The sequence below is a fragment of the Geotrypetes seraphini genome, chromosome 2, assembly GCF_902459505.1.
Source record: "Geotrypetes seraphini chromosome 2, aGeoSer1.1, whole genome shotgun sequence".
In the NCBI taxonomy this organism is placed as follows: domain Eukaryota; kingdom Metazoa; phylum Chordata; class Amphibia; order Gymnophiona; family Dermophiidae; genus Geotrypetes; species Geotrypetes seraphini.
This window is the reverse complement of record NC_047085.1, coordinates 518,845,314-518,864,778: the sequence shown is the minus strand read 5'-3', so window position 1 is coordinate 518,864,778 and position 19,465 is coordinate 518,845,314. Positions and strand designations below refer to the sequence as shown.

At 44.4% G+C, this 19,465-nt stretch overlaps 1 protein-coding gene across 1 annotated transcript; it reads left to right on the top strand.

Moving 5' to 3' along the window:
• Positions 1-2,829: 2,829 nt before the first annotated feature.
• On the top strand, positions 2,830-14,094 carry LOC117354662 (oocyte zinc finger protein XlCOF6-like). The gene is made up of 3 exons (XM_033932510.1): positions 2,830-2,981; positions 3,087-3,213; positions 12,331-14,094. Exons 2-3 carry the CDS (start codon positions 3,087-3,089, stop codon positions 13,917-13,919), a joined length of 1,716 nt encoding a protein of 571 aa, XP_033788401.1. The 5' UTR covers positions 2,830-2,981; the 3' UTR covers positions 13,920-14,094.
• The last annotated feature ends 5,371 nt before the right edge of the window (positions 14,095-19,465 follow it).

Below are 19,465 nucleotides of genomic sequence, written 5' to 3'. Positions count from 1 at the left end.
ATAGCCAAAAGGGCAACATTGTTGGTTAAGTTTAGTACTGAAATAGAAAAACAAGCTATTCTTAAACTATATTTTCAAGTTTTATTAGTGCTTGATAAATCGCTTATTGAATATCTAAGCGATGTACAATTCAAATAAAATACAAATACACTGACTTTAAATAAAAACATACTGGGTTAATATACATGAACCGTGAGGATTAAGGGGGAAAGTTACAATATGTTTGTAGAAGAAGAAATACATTAAAGGGAAAATAACTCAAGGAAAAGAGGAAAAAAAAAAAAAGTTGTAGGATGTCAAGCCCATGGACAAAGAAAAAAAAAATCTAAGTCTGGGGGTCATATATTAAAAGCATCCTTGAAAAGATAAGTTTTTAAAGCTTTTTTAAAAGAAAAGAGGTCCTTTATGTCTCTAATGTACTGGGGCTAATAAAAATACACTGTTTTGTGGGCAACAGCTATATATATTTCCAGATGTCTCTAAACAGACACAGTACAGGAGGAAACAGTTCTTAACAACTTAAGATTGGTGTCTTGGCTGTGGGAGTTTTATTTTTTCTGAAGTTTCCAAGTAAATGTTTGGTGACTTATTAGAATAACAAGTATGTTTTTGTTGATCCAGCTCAATTAGAAATATTTCTTCAAGATAAACCGAAATTAAACATATTACCTGTAACTAATGCAGAGGTTGAGAATGAGTGAGTCATTTAAAATATATATTTTTTGCCTGACATGAGAAGTTTATGATATTTATGATTTACTTGTTTTCTTTTCAATTGTGGGACTCCTTCAGGAGCTAATCAGCCCTAATACTATGGACTTGATATATACTTTTAAGGTTGTTGTTTTTATTCTGTACCTTTTTTGGTAATTACCTAAAGTTGTTATTTGTTGTAATAACTGAATAAACTATATATATATATATATATAAAAGTGTGCTGGCTGGTGCTACAAACCTCTTCTGCGCTTTTCTAAAAGGAGTGTGGCAGAGGCATTTTTCAGGGGGGTCACCCTCTTCCCCCTCCTTAGGCACAAAATGAGAAACCATTTTTCCTCTTTGCCTCCCTCCCCCCCATCTCTCTCATAGTGGCCGGGGTGGCATAACACTTCCACCTCTATTTCACTCATCTATATCTGATCTAGGGCATTACTTCCTCTTCCTTCACACAATACAACACTTAGTTTTATACCTGAACCTCATTTTATAATCCAATATTGTTTTTGATTTGACACCTCTACCTTCACTATTATTTCTACTTCTCCATGAAATTCTCTCAGAAACAGGCTCCATTTTCCTCAAACAGGGGGACTGCTGCCCCCTGGCTGCCATTCTCCTTTGTGATGTCATGGGAGGGAGGAGCTAGGGCTGGAGGTGGTGCTGAGGACCAAGCTGAAACTCCTCTCCCCGCCACGGGAACGTTCTGATCAATCAGCACTAGAAGGGATGGAACCAAGAAGAATCGACTGCGTCACTCTGAAGCCCCGCCTCCCATTTGGGATGTCATGGGAGGGAGGAGCTATGGCTGGAGGTGGTGCTGTGGACTGTGGAGATGAGCAGCAGGGAAAGACAAAGCACAAACTCCTCCTCTCCCCGCCCCCCGGCATCACTCTGACCAATCAGCACTAGAAGGGATGGAACCAAGAGCCTTCACTCTGAAGCTCCGCCTCCCATTTGTGATGTCATTGGAGGGATGAACCAGGTAGTGCTGTGGAGATGAGCAGCAGGGAAGAACAAAGCTCAAATTCCTCCTGTCCCCGCCCCACAGACCATTTTGACCAATCGGTACAAGAGAGGAGGGACCCAAGAAGAAAGATTGCGCCTCTCAGCCTTCAGTGTGAAGCACCGCCTCACCTTAGTGATGTAATGGGAAGGAGGAGCCAGGGCTGGAGGTGGTGGCGTGGGGAGGAGCATCGGGGACGGACAGAGCTCAAATTCCTCCTCTCTCCACCATTCTGACCAATCAGCACTAGAAGGGATGGAACCAAGAGCCTTCGCCTCCTCTTTGTGATGTCATGGCAGGGAGGAGCCAGGTAGTGCTGGAGATGCGCAGCGGGGAAGGACAAAGCTCAAACTCCTCCTCTCCCCGCCCTTCTGACCAATCAGCACTAGAAGGGATGGAACCAAGAAGAATCGACTGCGTCACTCTGAAGCCCTGCCTCCCATTTGGGATGTCATGGGAGGGAGGAGCTAGGGCTGGAGGTGGTGCTGTGGACTGTGGAGATGAGCAGCGGGGAAGGACAAGCTCACGCTCCACCTCTCCCCGCCCTCGGAAATATTCTGACCAATTAGCATGAAGGGATGGACAGAAGGAAAGAAGACTACGAAGCTCCGCCTCCCCCTTATGATGTCATGGGAGGGAGGAGCCAGGTGGTGCTTGTGGAGATGAACAGCGGGGAAGTACAAAGCACAAACTCCTCCTCTCCCAGCCCCCGGGATCACTCTGACCAATTAGCACTAGAAGGGATGGAACCAAGAAGAATCGACTGCGTCACTTTGAAGCCCCGCCTCCCATTTGCCATGTCATTGCAGGGAGGAGCCAGGTAGTGCTGGAGATGCGCAGCGGGGAAGGACAAAGCTTAAACTCCTCCTCTCCCCGCCCCCGGGATCATTCTGACCAATCAGCACTAGAAGGGATGAAACCAAGACGAATCGACTGCGTCACTCTGAAGCCCTGCCTCCCATTTGGGATGTCATGGGAGGGAGGAACTAGGGCTGGAGGTGGTGCTGTGGACTGTGGGGATGAGCAGCGGGGAAGGACGAAGCTCAAACTCCTCCTCTCTCAACCATACTGACCAATCAGCACTAGAAGGGATGGACCCAAGAGCCTTCCCTCTGAAGCTCCGCCTCCCTTTGTGTTGTCCTGCGGGTGGATTGCAGAAGGGAGGGTGTTTCGTTCTTCCATCGTTCCTTTCGTTGGCAGAGAAACCGGGAGATCTCGGGCTCCAAATCCGGCTTCTGCCCTTCTCTCCCTCCCGGGCCAGGTAGGAGACTGGCCTTCCCATGCCGCCATCTTGGCACTTTGGGAGGGAGGAAGGGAGATCCCAGGGAGGTTGGCTGATAAATGCTGTTTGTGGTTTGTCTTTCAGATGCCGGTGACCTTTGAGGACATCTTTATCTCTTTCTCCCAGGAGGAGTGGGACTATTTAAATGAAGAGCAGAAGGAGCTGTACAGGGAGGTGATGAAGGACAATTATCAGACCCTGATCTCACTGGGTAAGAAGGGAGCAATCTGCCAAACCAAAATAGATGGACAAATGGGTAAAAATACGCCCTTTCTTAATACTCTTAAACTTGTTACCTAGATTAAAGGAAAATGTCTTCTCATGAAGGTGCTTAAACTATGTAAATAGTGAAAATATTTTCAAATCCAACTTATCTGTATTCATCGATAATCAAAATACAGGTTTTCATGTATATCTCATTGAAAAAAATCTACCCCTCACCTGTAGAACTGCCCCATCACAAATCACAATCGGCTGCAGGAGATTTTTTTTATTATTATTATACTGTGAATGACTTTTTTTGCACCAACGCTCTCCAAACTGAGGTCTCGCACCCTCTTCAAATCTTAATAAATTACCCTGGCCTCGGGGCAGGATTAATTCTTCAAGGCCCCCTAGCCCTGCCCTGCTCCCATTTATTTACCATTTATGTACAGTTTTAGTGCTATGCAAACCCCAAACATCTCTGAACAAATCCCCCCTTCCTTCTCTTCCCACACACTTACCCAGGACTATCTCAAACATAAGTCTATATTAATAATCAAGTTTGCAACTCCTCTAAACTGTCTCACTCTATGTCGTCCAACTTTAACCCATACGTATGTATAAACAACCAGATCTGTATCTCCTCTGGTATGTTCCACTCCATGTATGTTAATTTGTAACAAAACAACAAGGCAAGCGGTCTACCAAAGAATCCAACGTGGAAGAAAAAAAGATCGGCAGACAATAAGGAGATTCAAATCAGGTTTTTTCAAGGTGCTCACAGTAATGCTACCTGATGCATTTTGCCAAATAAGGCTGGTCAATGCTAACAGAAAATCATGTCTTTCATACACACAGTCAACAACAACACACTCCTAATTTGCCAAACAAATCCTAAACTAGAAAAAACAAGGAAGGCAACCAAGTCACATCAAGGTCTGTGACCTTGATGTGACTTGGTTGCCTTCCTTGTTTTTTCTAGTTTCATACACACAGGACACAGAACCACCCTCACCCAGTATGGAATAAGTAATCACAAACTAACTCTCCCCCACACACATACACACATACTTTTTTACAAAAGCACGGAAGAGTTTTTTAGCGCTAATTAGTGGGTTGAATGTTCTATGCTGATCATATGAATTCTATGACCATTGGAGCAGAGAAGAGCATTCAGCATGCTGGCTTGTGCTACAAACCGAAGGAACAGTACAGTTAGGGGATGAAGAACTTATGTGCACAACAGAAGAGCGGGACTTGGGTGGGATTGTATGTGATGATCTTAAGGTGGCCCAACAGGTTGAAAAGGTGACGGCAGAAGCTAGAAGTATGCTAGGGAGAGGTATGACCAGTAGGAAAAAGGAAGTATTGATGCCCCTGTATAAGACTCTGGTGAGACCTCATTTAGAATATTGTGTGCAATTCTGAGGCCGAACCTTCAAAAAGGATGGAGTCGGTCCAGAGGAAGGCTACTAAAATGGTGCATGGTCTTCATCATAAGGCATATGGGGACAGACTTAAAGACCTCAATTTGGAGGAAAGGTGGGAGAGAGGAATGTGATAGAGACGTTTAAATACCTACATGGTGTAAATGCGCATGAGTTGAGTCTCATTTGAAAAGAAGCTCTGGAATGAGAGGGCATAGGATGAAGTTGGGAGGTGGAAAGCTCAGGAGTGATCTAAGGGAATACATTTTTACAGAAAGGGTGGTGGATGCGTGGAACGGTCTCCCGGAGGAGATGGTGGAGACAAGAGACTGTCTGAATTCATGAAAGCGTGGAATGAAGACATTGGATCACTTATAGCAGGGGTGTCAAATGTCGGTCCTTGAGGGCCGCAATCCAGTTGGGTTTTTTTCATGCATACACTAACAAACCGGGACTTAAAAATTATTTTTCAATAGCTCTAAATCACAGTTCTTCAACCGCCGGTCCGCGGAACGGTGTCGGTCCGCAAAAAAATCTTGCCGGTCCGCAAAGGATTCAGGACCCCGCCGCAGCAAAAGGCCGGCGTCAGCTGACGTGCAACTTCCTAGTGCCGTCGCTATGCCGGCACTCCTGCCTGCCACCACGGACTCCTGCCGCATTTGTCTCCGCACCCTCAGAAAAGCAGCGGCAGGTCTGTGTGCTTTTAACTTCGGCACACAGTTGCCCCTAGGCAGTATTTTAGCACGGTTTCATGAGGCAGCCTCGGGGCCTTTGGTAGGCCGGCCCACATCGCATCATCGAAACGGGACGGCCTACCAAAGGCCCCAAGGCTGCCTCATGAAACCGCGGCTAAAATACTGCTTAGGAGCAGCTGTGTGCCGAAGTTAAAAGCACACAGAGCTGCTGCTAGCCTACATAGAGGAAACATTTGCTGGAGAGGGAAGGAGAAAAGGGAGAAGGGGTACTCCTGGATAAGAGAGGGGAAGGGGCTACTACTGACAGGGGAGAAGGGAAAGGGAAGGGACGAGAGTTACTGTTGGATAATAGGAGGAGGAAAGGGAGAAGGGGTACTCCTGGACAAGGGAGGGGAAGGGGCTACTGCTGACAGGGGAGAAGGGGAAGGGATGAGAATTACTGTTGGATAAGAGGAGGAGGAAAGGGAGAAGGGGTACTCCTGGACAAGGGAGGGGAAGGGGCTACTTCTGACAGGGGAAAAGGGAAGGGACGAGAATTACTGTTGGATAAGGGGAGGAAGAAAGGGAGAAGGTACTGCTGGACAGGGGAGGAGGAACACTGGAAGGAAACAGCTGGTAGGGAGATTAGAGGAGGGGAAGGAGTCAGGATGGAATGGAGAGATCAGATGAGGGAAAGGGGAAAGACAGAGGAATGACAAGGTAGAGAGAGATTGATGCTGGGAAGGGGGTCAGATGAAAAATAAGGAAAGAGGGACAAAGATGCTAGATCTGGTGTAGGAGAGAGGGGCATAGAAAGAACGCAGATACCATATGGGAGGGTGAGGGGTGAGGGCAGACAGTGGATGGAAGAGGCAGATGCTGGATTGAAGAGACAGAGGGCAGACGCTGGATGGAAGAGAGTGAAAAGACGATGAAAGCAGAAACCAGAGACGACAAAAGGTAGAAAAAAATAATTTTATTTCTATCTTGTGATTAGAATATATCAGATTTAAAATATGTATCCTGCTAGAGCTGATGTTAGACATAACTGGGGAGTGCAAAGCCCAGGCAGTGCGTCTAGCTTCCAGCTGGCTTAGGGCTCTCTCTGACCAGGAGGCAGTTGCCCTAGTTGCACTCCCCCTAACACCATTCCTGCCATGTGTGACTGCGGTATTCTGTTAGCATGATATTTGTGTAGCGTTGTGTAATAATTTGGCTTATTCAGTTTTCTTGATAGTAGAGGGGATATATGTGAAGGGGAGGGGAGACGGGGGTTTTGTTGATCCTTGCCCTGTATTATTTATATTTATAAAATGGCAATTGTACAGAATATTGTTTCTTTTTATACTTTAATAAAATATGTTCAATATAAAATCATAACTATTTGAGGCTTGTGCGGATGGGATCAGATAGTTAATGGGACCGAGCTCGCGGGGACAGGGCGGCAATGGGTTTTTAAAAAATTTCAGTCTTATTAGTTTGCCGGTCCACAAAATAATTATTTTATTTCTGCCGGTCCATAGGTGTAAAAAGGTTGAAGAACTCTGCTCTAAATAACTCAATACAAAAAGAGCTATATCTACAAAAATATTCATAATTTCATAAATATTTATTATAATTATATATTGCACCATCACATCTTAAAATTTTTTTCAATATCATCATTTTATACAATACATGCATACATACAATCAACCTTCCCAGACAAGAAATCAACCCAGTCACCCTAATCACTTAAAATTCACGAAATGTTCATTCTATCAATAAAGTGCTGTTTTAAATACGCTCTCTTCTTCACTGTACCAATTGAGATTGATCTTTGGTTGAGCTGGAGAAAGGTCATGGTTTGGATTTCTCGTTCCTGTTTGCTGCTAGGAAAAAGAATATAATGAAGTGTTAGTGATTGAAGAAGTGGAGCCTACTTCAGTCTTAAGCTCCTGACGATGCCTTAGGGTGAAACACAGAACTGCGTCAGGCTTATCTGTCTCCAATGATCAGGCTGGACTGATGTGACAAGAATAGAGGAGATATTATGAATAATAGCTTTATTTATATCCCGTCATACCTTTTAAGTTCAAGACGGTTTACAGTAAAGTAGAAATACAGTGTGGATACCACAGGTATCGATGCAAATGAGGATTACAGCATTGGTTTAGTGGGGGGGGGAGAGAAGAGGGTGGGTGAGCTGGTAGGAGAGGGTGCGTGTTGGGATTGTAGGTGGGATGAATGGGTTTCGAAGGATCAGATAAACTTGTTGAATAAGTGGGTTTTCAGGGATTTTCTGAAGGATTGGTATGATGTTGAATTCAAGAGGAGGGCACTTAAAGTGTTGTTCCAGATGCCTGCCTGAAAGGATAGTATCCTATCAAGAAATTTTTTGTATCGACATCCCTTGGGGGTGGGCTATGAGAATAGAAGAGTTTTGCGGGTGGGGCGAGGATAGTTTTGAAGAACGAAGTGCTTCATAAGGTAGGTGGGCGAGGTGCTGAATAGTGCCTTGAAACAGAGGCAGCTGAATTTGAAGATGATTCTGGCTTCGAGTGGTAGCCAGTGCAGTTTTTTGAAGTATAGGGAGATGTGGTTGGATATTTTCAGGCCGAAGATCAGTCTTAATGCTGTGTTTTGGATCGCTCTTAGTCTCTTAGGCCCTGATTCTGCAAAGTGCATCCCGATCAGCCTAGAGCCTGGGCCAATCAAGCCTTAGACTTAGTGGGGATGGATGAACCTGCTATACCTAAGGCTTAGCGGGGATGGGCCTAGAAGGGGCAGGCCCACATCATTTCGATGAGGCAGGCCTGCCAGCTGGATGGCAGCAAGACCCGGACAACAATTTAGAGGTTAGTGGGGGGGGGAGGTTAGGGTGGTCATCAGGGGGTGGTAGCGCGGGGGGGCGTTAGCGTGGGGGGTCCGGAGGGGGTGCGGCTTTCTGGCAGGAGGGGTTGAGCACCCTCCTGCCGGTGATTCGGACTTTCAGGGGGGGCGTTTTGGCAGGAGGGGTTGGGCACCCTCCTGCCGGCGATCGGACTGGCGGTCACTATACTTATCGCAGCAGGGAGATCCCTTGCCGTGATAAGTGTAGCAACTGCTTAAACTCTAACCCGATTCTCTAACTGGCATCTGTAACATGGACACCGATTACAGAATCGGGGTTAGTGTAGGCCCAATTCTGTATAGGATGCCCCTCCTGGGCATCCTATACAGAATCAGGGCCCTAATGTTTTGTTTTTTTTGTGGGATCCAGGATAGATAATGTTGCAGTAGTCCAGAGAGCTTAGAATTAGAGATTGAACTAGCAGCCTAAATGCGGCAAAGTCAAAGTAGGGTTTTAGTGTGCGTAATTTCCATAGTAGGCAAAAGCATTTATTGATCAAGATGTTGGTATGGGCGTCAAGTGTGAGATGTTGGTCGATGGTGACACCTAGGATTTTTATGGTAGGGTTGATTGGGAAAATGCTACCGTTTAGATTAATTGAAGAGTCGATGGTTTTGTTTGAATAACTGATTGAAGAGCAAAGCAATTGAGAATCGGTACAGTGAAGAAGACTGCATATTGAAAACAGCACTTTATTGATAGAATGAACATTCCATGAATTTTAAGTGATTACGGGGACTGGGTGGGCTTCATGTCTGGGGAGACTGATTGTATGTATGTACTGTATAAAATGATGATATTGAAAAAAAGTTTTAAGATGTGATGGTGCAATATATAATTATAATAAATGATTAAATATTTATGAAATGATGAATAGTTTGTAGGTATAGCTCTTTTTGTGTTAAGTCAATGAATATGCATGAGATCTATTTGCATGCACTGATTTCAATGTATGCTAATAGATCTCATGCATATTCATTGGGGAAATCTTGAAAACATCCTGAAAACCCTACTGGATTGCGGCCTTCGAGGATCGACATTTGACACCCCTGGCTTAGAGCAAAGAAAAGATGATGGTTACTGCAGATGGGAAGACTGGATGGGCCATTTGGCCTTTATTTGCCATCATGTTTCTGTGCTTCTTCTGCTCTTTTGTAAAGGGGGGAGGATAGAAACATTTATACAAAAAACTGAACCATAAAGGAGCCAGGCTCTGCATACAATGCAACACCATATAAACTCTGGTGCATATCCCCTAATACTGAACAAAATATAAAGATAGCAGATGCAATTTGAAAAAAAGAGAACTCCCTTTACAAATTGACAAATAAAAATAAAACAAAAAATGATAATACCATTTTATTGGACTAATACATTTTTAATTAGCTTTCAGAAGTCAAAACCCTCTTTCCTTAGGTCAGTAAAGTATACTCTTGTTACAGTATCCTGTCCTGACTAGAAGGAGAATTTGGTCTCTGAAAGTTAGTAAAAAGTATATAAAAATTAGTCCAATAAAACGATCACCGTATTTCCATTTTCTATTTATAAACATTTATCAACACAGCTATATTGCTACTTTATCCTACAGCAAAAAAATAAAAAAATATCATTTTTTTTCTACCTTTGTCGTCTTGATTTTCATATAGGCTCTCTATCAGCTGAATTATGTGTTAGGGTATTCCCATTTGTACTAGAGTTCTCCATAGTTTATTGTAATCCACATAGTCTAAAGCTTTGCTGTAGTCGATGAAGGTTTTGGTATTCTATGCTCTTCTCCAATATTCATCTAACATTGGACTAGGACTCGAGCACGAGTTGATGGCACCTAACAACCTTTGTCACCCGGTTTCTACTTTCCTCATCTCGTCATTTGCTTCCATCCATCCATTGTCTGTCCCTTCCAGAAACCTGCCAACTTCCTTCCATCTTTCCATTTCTCCTCCTGCCTTCCCCCACCCCCTGGCATCCATCTTCTTCCCTCATCTTCTCCCCTCATGATCTGGCATCTCTCTCTTTCCTTCCCCCTCTCTCTTCTCATTTCCTCCACTCAGATCTGATATTTCTGTCTCCTTCCCCTTCCCCCATGCTCTGGCATCTGTCTTCTCTCGTTTCTGCTTCTGTCTAAATTAAATTATCTCTTACTATTCATTCCTTAGTTTCCCTCTTTTCACTGTGTCTACCCACAGATTGCCACACCTTTCCTTCACCCCTCCACTGTCTCACCAACTCTCTTCTTCTTCCCCCTATTCAGAATATGCCCTTTTTCTTTATCCCCTCCTTCCATCCAGTATGTGTTCTCTTTCTCAAATTCAGCATCTGCTCTCCCTCTCAACTGACATCCGTCTGCCCTCTTCCCTCTCTCCCTTCTCCCCTCTTCCATCATCTGCTCCCTTCTCTCCTCTTCCTCCACTCCAATTCCATCGCGATATCCTGCCCCCTCACCTCACCGCTGCTGCTGCTTTCCCACATTCTCCTGATGCTGACGGCACAAGTTCTCCCCACTTCCATCATCTTCCCTCTTCTCTCCCTTCTCCCCACTTCCATCATCTGCCTGCTTAACCTCTCCAACTAGTTGACCCATCTCCCTTCCCTCTCCTTCGTGGATCACCTTTCCGATGTTTTCTTTGTCAAACGGGCCCCGGCATTGACGGCAAATATTATCTTAGAAGTGGTGCTCAGCCCAAAGCTTCCCCTCTGATGCAAGTCGCCAAGGTTGAAACAGGAAGTTTCAAGTTTCTTTATTTTTGATATCTCATCTATCAAACAAGTGTCTAAACGGTGTACAATAAAATGAGATTTAAAAAAAAAAAAAGAAATGAAAGAGGCATTATATTAATTTTGGGTCCAAAAAATGCACTTGGCATTATTTTCGGGGTAGGTCTTCCTTCCTCTCCTCCACCCCAATTCTTCCTCTTTCCTTTCTCTCCCCCACATGTGCATCTTTCCTCTCACCCATCCCCTTATGCCTTCTCTCTGCAGCATCTTTCCATCCCTCCCAGCCCAGTGAAGCAGAACCCTTGAGCAGCATCTTTCAGGGCATGAGCAAAAGTGATCCCCAGTCATTCTTGCCCATGTCAGCTCAATCCTCAAAATGGCTGTCATGACCTCTTTGGTGATCTCATGAGATTGCCACTAGAGGTCATGGCAGCCATTTTGAAAGCTTAGCCTGCAAGGGTAGGAGCAACTGAGGATCACTCCTGCCTTGACTAAACCCTTAGACCACCAGGAATTGTAAAATAGGCCTGTGGGGGGAGCAGTGACTCCTGTTCAGAGGGGAGAGAGAGGGATGGAGCAGGGCAAAGGCCAAATTTTAGCTTCCACTATAAACGCCAATTTCAGCCACAACTGAAAGCATGGCTATAGCTCTATGGCCGAAATTAATATTGAATTATACTAACACTCGTGTTCTCCACAAACAGTACTTCATAACATGTTCATTTATAATTTTTACTTATTCATTGGTTTTCAGAAGTTCCAGTATTAGCGAATTGGTTTGAGTGGCCAAATACTATGTGGCACTAGCCTCCTCATCAGACCGTTATGTTTTATATAAAGTGCTTTAGTGCTTCTATACTTCAGTGCTTGAGTAAATAAATAAATAATCTTTCAACTTATCTTTTCTTCTGCATTTTCTGAGTTTTCCCTTTGTCAATAGTTATCGAGAAGGGACCTGTCATTCCGACATGTTTCGCCTGAAGGCTGTATCAAGAAAAAGTCCCCCCTTCTGCTTTAGCTTCACACCATCCCGATCATTGGAAATTTTGTGACTGAAGTATAGAAGCACTAAAGCACTTTATATAAAACATATAACGGTCTGATGAGAAGTACTGTTTGTGGAGAACCCGAGCGAAATTAATATTGGACAGAAAAAGGATTCGGGGCCCCTTTTGTCACTGAAATTGAAACTGAAATTTGGTCAGCTTCTACTTGTGCCATTTCCAAGGAGCATCTCGTCATTTCAGAAACCTTAAATGTTTGTAGAAAAACACTTCAACAAATGGTTTATAGTTAAGAAACAGACCAATTCTTAAACCACATCTAGATAATCCCAGTGTAAGGTAACTAGAGTTTATTATTATACACAGGTAATATCTTAGAACCTACCACAGTCTTCCAGCATGTGATTAATACCATCTGTTTATATTCAACAGATCATCAGATCACACAAGAACAGAGAGACCCTGCAGGAGACTCAAGTTATGAACACCAGTTCAAGAGGAAAGGAAAAACACACCAGAAAGAACTTCAAAGCATGCATAAAAGGAATCGTAAAAATGCCAAACCATTTACATTCACAGAGCGTAATAAAAACTTCAGTCAACTTTCAACTCTAAAAATTCACCAACAGACCCACACAGCAGGGAAACAATTTCCATGTACTGAGCGTAATAAAAGCTTTTCTTGGTTTTCACATCTAAAAAATCACCAGAGGATCCATACGGGAGAGAAACTATTTACATGTACTGAGTGTAATAAAAGGTTCCTTCACCTTTCAGAGCTAAAACGACACCAGAGGATCCACACGGGAGAAAAGCCATATCCATGTACCGAGTGTAATAAAAAGTTCCCTCAGTTTTCAGAGCTAAAACATCACCAGAGGATCCACACGGGAGACAAACCATTTACATGTGCCGAATGTAATAAAAGCTTCACTCGGCTTTCATATTTAAGAGTTCACCAGAGGATCCACACAGGAGACAAACCATTTGCATGTGCCGAATGTAATAAAAGGTTCATTCGGCTTTCATATCTAAAAGTTCATGAGAGGATCCACACAGGAGACAAACCATTTATATGTGCTGAATGTAATAAAATGTTCCCTCGGCTTTCAGAGCTAAAACGTCACCAGAGGATCCACACAGGAGAAAAGCCATATCCATGTACCGAATGTAATAAAAGGTTCCCTCAGCTTTCAGAGCTAAAACGTCACCAGAGGATCCACACGGGAGAAAAGCCATATCCATGTACCGAGTGTAATAAAAGGTTCCCTCAGCTTTCAGAGCTAAAACGTCACCAGAGGATCCACGCGGGAGAAAAACCATATCTATGTACCGAGTGTAATAAAAGGTTCCCTCATCTTTCAGAGCTAAAACGTCACCAGAGAATCCACACGGGAGACAAACCATTTACATGTGCCGAATGTAATAAAAGCTTCACTCGGGTTTCATATTTAAAAGTTCACCAGACGATCCACAAGGCAGAGAAACCATTTACATGTGCTGAATGTAATAAAAGCTTCACTCGGCTTTCATATTTAAGAGTTCACCAGACGATCCACATGGCAGAGAAACCATTCACATGTGCCGAATGTAATAAAAGCTTCACTTGGCTTTCACATCTAAAAGTTCACCAGAGGATCCACAGGGGAGACAAACCCTTTACCTGTACTGAGTGTAATAAAAGCTATACTCAGCTTTCACATCTAAAAATTCACCAGAGGATCCATATGGGATACAAGCCCTTTACCTGTACTGAGTGTAATAAAAGCTTTACTCAGCTTTCACATCTAAAAATTCACCAGAGGATCCATATGGGATACAAGCCCTTTACCTGTACTGAGTGTAATAAAAGCTTTACTCAGCTTTCACATCTAAAAATTCACCAGAGGATCCACACGGGAGACAAACCATTTATATGTGCTGAGTGTAATCAAAGCTTCACTTGGCTTTCAGGCTTAAAATATCACCAGAGGATACACTTAGGAGCAAAACCATATACATGCACTGAAAATCGGCACTGAAAAAAAGAGCTATTCTATAAGCTTAAAGTTAGACGTGGTTTATAAAATAGTTATAAGAATAGCCTTACTGGGTCAGACCAATGGTCCATCAAGTCCAGTAGTTTGTTCTCACAGTGGCCAATCCAGGTCCCTAGTACCTGGCCAAAACCCAAAGAGTAGCAATATTCTATGCTATCAATCCAGGGCAAGTAGTGGCTTCCTCCATATCTTTCTCAATAACAGACTATGGACTTTTCCTCCAGGAACTTCTCCGAACCTTTCTAAAAACCAGCTGCACTATCCGCTCTTACCAAAACCTCTGGCAATGCGTTCCAGAGCTTAACTATTCTCTGAGTGAAAAATAATTTCCTCCTATTGGTTTTAAAAGTATTTCACTGTAACTTCATTGAGTGTCCCCTAGTCTTTGTAGTTTTTGCCGGAGTGAAAAATCAATCCACTTGTACCCGTGCCAATGAAAACAGTGAAAATGCCTGCGCCTGAATTAAGAGTTGCGGACCTAATTCTGTAATTATACGTGAAATTTAAAGGAATGCCCCATAGCTCCTTTTTTGAATCGCATGTAAATTTAGGTTCGGATCCTGCTTCTAAATATATGTGCAATAACTCTTAATTGATTCTAATTAACAATAATTGCTTGTTAAAATGTGAATTACTGCTGCTAATTAGCTTATGCAATTTCAGTATATGACCAAATTCTGTGCGCAGTTTGGCAGAATTTTTATAGTGCAATAAAGCTGAAAGGGCTGTTTGCGGGGGGAGGAAGATTACACAGCACAGGTGGATTGTGAGCTGGAGTGGGCCTGGGGACCAAGGGTGAAGTAGTGGCCTCTGTGGGGCGCATGTGCATCGTTAACAGGGGTTTGTTGGATGTAGATGTCATATTGGAAATACTCCACCAGTCTCTGGTAATGGAAACTAAACCACATGCAACTGTCCTAAGCCTGTTCAAGTGGCATATATAGTACTGATGAGGAAGATAGGGGACCTATGGAGGGAGTAAAGAAAATCCCCTCCTGTTTAAAGGAGAATCTTCCTGAGATCCCACAATTACAAGAAGGGAAGTGTAGGAGAGCAGAGAACACAAGACGTGTCCGGTCTCCTGGTACGAGAGTCCTTCCGAAACCCTTCCATTCAGTAAGGAAGTGTCATGTGGGAAGAGAACCATCCCAGAGGAAGAGGAGATGATTTGGGAGTCCCCTGGTGAGAAGGAAGGAAATTCTTATGGAAATAGAGGAGGGTGAGGACCCAGAGAGAGATATAGAGATAGGCCTGTAACCTTGAATTTCTCCACTGAGCAGTAGGGGAAAATTGAGGAAGGACAGCCTTGTGATCATTCTTGTGAGTAGTAAACTTCTTCCTTATTAATAAGGGCTCCATCAGTGAAAAAGAAGCCCAAGCTTTGAAATAGTGTTTTATTGTCCATATCAAAAGGGGATGACTTAGGCCCAGATTCACTAAAGACAGTGATTCAATCGCTTTTGGGCGATTCTCTGGCCGATTTTGAAACAGCAAACTCCCCAACTCAATCGCTCAGTGAGAAGCAGCCTCCTGCGACTGCTGTCATGGCTTCTGTCAACCACCCGCTGAACTCTTATGGCAGGAGGGATGCCCAGTCCCTCCTGCCATTGGGTCTCTCCTCCCCACGGCCGGCTGAACACCCCCCCCCCCCGCTGGCCCGCCAAACACCCGACCTGCGCTTAAAAATAGCACTCCCTCCTGCCCCCCCCCAAACAAATGGCAGGAGGAATGCCCACTCCCTCCTGCCAGCGGATGCCCCCTCTCACTCCCCATACCTTTAAAAGTTGGAAGCAGGAGGTATACTCAGTCCCTCCTGCTCCTCCGTCCTGAGCTGCAATGCGGGCCTTAGGCCATGCCCTGGTCCATCATGTGATGCACGGGGAGAGGCCTAAGGCCCTGATTGGCTCCTCCCTTAGGAGGTGCATGAGCCAATCAGGGATTTTGTTAGGGAGGAGTCTAAAGAAGTCCCTGATTGTCCAAAACAATGGTGGGTGTTTACTTTCTCTGGCCGACTCTCTCCTCTCAGTGGCACTTCTTTTTGCGAAGCCACAGCCCCTGGTTCCTGCACGCGGCTCGCAGCTGACCCAGAAGCCTAAGGCTCCATTGTTCCTGAGGCTTCCAGGTCAGCCGCAAGCCTCGCGCAGGAAGCAGCAGCTGCAGCGTTGCGAACAGAAGTACCACTGAGAGGAGAGAGCCAACCAGAGGTAGTAAACACCTGTGGGAGACAACAAAGGGTCAGGCTGCCTTGTCAACTGCGAGCTGTGGTTTTGCAAAGAGAACTGCAATAAAAAAAAAAAAATTAAAGCTGCTGTGTGGAGTAGTTGAAAGTATTTGATTATGGAAGTGGCCCAGCCCCAGAAGAAACTGCAGAGTGAAACAGTTGGGTAACCGTCGGGCAGAAGTTGTCTTCTTCTTTTATATTCTGTAACACACAGTCGTTTATCTTTGAGCCTGCCATTAAGAATTATTATCAATTTTGTATATGCCTCAAAGACCAATGATGAATACACCACCCCAGAAAAGGCAGAAAAAATGTTTAAGTCGTGCCTTGGGTGTATGAGATTTTGTGAAGAAATTAGTCTTATTCTGCATAAGTTTGTTTTCTGCAAGTGTGATATATATATATATATATCACACTTGCAGAAAACAAACTTAATTAGTTTATTTGTAATTATTTTAGCTGCCTAAATCCACTTCAACTTTGTGGTGTATCAAATTTTAATAAATTGTAAAATTATAAATATGGAAATCCAAATCATTACCTCACAAATGAACATTCATCTCACATATATTTCAAGATACACCCTATTCTAAAATCCACGAAAGACAGCCAGCTGGAAACAGCCAGCATTAACCAGGACCATCCAGAGCCAGAAACATTTGATGCAACATGACCCCTAGAGCTTGTATGACACTTACTGCATCACAGCCAAGCAGGGATGACAGTGGATAGGGCTTCATTTTTAAGCCTCTGCCTCCCTTGCACCCTGTGTGGTCGTACTGCTCGCTATGGTTCTGGCGTGAACATTCATTTTACAAACTGAAACATCCAAATTATATACGGGGGAAACAAGGGACATGAACAGCTGTGTGGCACTTACTGTACCAGAATGTATACCACATCAATATCATTCAGGCTTGCGGGTGTCTTTTATATTCAGGCACAGTAGATATTTTTCTGTCCTTGGAGTTAAAATAAAGAAAGAGCTGAAGTGGAATTTGAACTTGGGTCCCTTGCATCTTAGTCTACTGCACTAACCACTAGGCTACTCCTCAAAGCTGCCTATGTCCTTTTAAGAATGTCCCTAGTAGGTAAAGATGTTATGGAACCTATTATGCTTTGCTGGTTTCACATTTGGGGGGAAAGGAAGAGGGCCAGCAACCAGTGGGGGAATAAGGAGGTGTCATCACTTAATCCCTCCAGTTGACAACTGCTCAATCGGGGAACTTTTCTGTAACCTGGATGTGCCAAGCACAAACATCCATCTTTTTAGACACAGACATCCCTTCCCCTTCTGTGATTAGAGTTAGAAATGCATATTTTGGCTCCTGAGGATGAGCCATTTGGCCGTTATCTGCCATCATGTTTCTATGTTACTAAAGTTCTATGACATTACAATGCAGGTGTAAAGAGCCGTAGCCTATAGGAAGAGGAGTTGCAAATGTTAAGAGCCTTATTCAATAGGGAGAGGAGGCGATAGTGGATGCTGCGGATGGGCAGATTAGATGGGCCATTTGATCTTTATCTGCCATCAGGTTTCTGAGTTTCCTGCTTAGTCCCAACAAAAACATGCCCAGATCATGCCCACTTGCCATAAGGATTGCAGTGTAAGGCATCAATTCCTTGACTTCATTTACCCCTTTACAAAACCACAGGCCTGTGCGCTGAATGCTCTGCGCTGCTCCCAACACTTGTAGAGTTCCTATTAGCGTCAGGAGCAGCGCAGAGCATTCAAGTGTGCCGGCCTGTGCTAAAAACCACTACCGCTGTTTTGTAAAGTGGGGTGGTAATCAGAAGTAACCCCTTCTTTTTATAGTGGGCTAGGCGAAGCCTAGTTCCTTGCCAGGATGATGGGATGAAGGGGACAGAAAGAGTTGTTTGTTGAGGACCATAGCTGGGATCAGGATTTATCCTGAGACCCTGGGCAAGCTTAGAACCAAACTTGTATTTCCTTGGAACTAAAGTAGTCCACAATCCAAAACAACCCAAACCCGATCAAACAAAGAATCTTTCCCTTTTTGGTTAGATTTGATACCAGAGGGGAGAGCTTTTTCAAACTGACTCTAGTCTTTGATGCTGCTAATTTTTCTAAACTTTCCTAAATTGGTCTCTTGAACTGTAGACTAACTCTGTAAGGTTTATTTTCCATTGCCAAACCTAGGAAAGATAACAGATTTAGTCTTGCAGCTGGTTTATTGTGCTGAAACTTGCTAGGTTTACATTTATCTATAATAATAAAAGGCTAAGCGCACATGTGCTGTTGAAAGATCGTGATTCCTGGCGCCGTGAGGTGTGCTGTGCCAGTCCTCAGGGCGCCTGCGCTACCTGGAGCCGTGTGAGTGTGCAGCTCTTTCAACGGTGCCTGGCGATGACTGCCTTAGAGTCGAGCCTACGGGCTGCCGATCCTGCGGTACTACGCCTGGTCGCTGGCTGAGGTGGCGGCGCAGGGCACTGCCAGAGCTGTTGGAAGCTTCACGTGTTCCTCGGTACAGGGGCGGGAGTGTGGAGATCGGGTCCAGGGAAGAGGAAGGTTGGTTGTGCGCTGTCTTTGCCTCCCCCAGCTGATGAGTCATAAAAGGTTCTGGGTTTCAGCTGCCAGTACATCTAACTCTTTCCTTTAAAGTATAAAAGCTTGGAAAGGGTAAGGGAGCCAGCCAGAAACATACATGCTGCTGCACAGAGAAGTGGGGGAGGGGAGGGATATGCTGCTACACAGTGAAATGGAGGGGGGAGGGAAATGCTGCTGCACAGGATAGTGGGGGAGGGGAGGGAAATGCTGCTGCTTCTCCACAGGGAAATGGAGGGGGAGGAATGTAGGAATGCTGCTGCACAGGAAAGTGGGGGGGAGGAGGGAAATGCTGCTGCACAAGGAAGGGTGGGAGGGAAATGCTGCTGCTGCACAGGGAAGTTGGGGTGGGGGAGAGGGAAAAGGGGCCAGGGAAAAAACTTGCCTTGCTTTAGAAGGGGAGGGGTGTGCTGGGGGCAGGGAGCAATCTTGGTTTGCTTTGGGGGGGAGACAAAAGGGGGCCATGGAGAAAGACAGACAAAGGGGGCCAGGGAGAGAGACAGATAGACAAAGGGGGCCAGGGAAAAACAGAATGAATGACAGACAGACAGCGTCCAAGGAGAGAGAGAGACAAAGAAAACAAAACAGACAGACAGACATCTGCTCTAGCACCCGTTAATGTAACGGGCTTAAAGACTAATTGAAGATATTTGCCTGTAAAGGGGAAAATTAGATTCTAGCAGAATTTGATTGTGTTGTAAAGGTTTGCCCCTCCTCCATTGCTCTGTGATGGGGAATTTG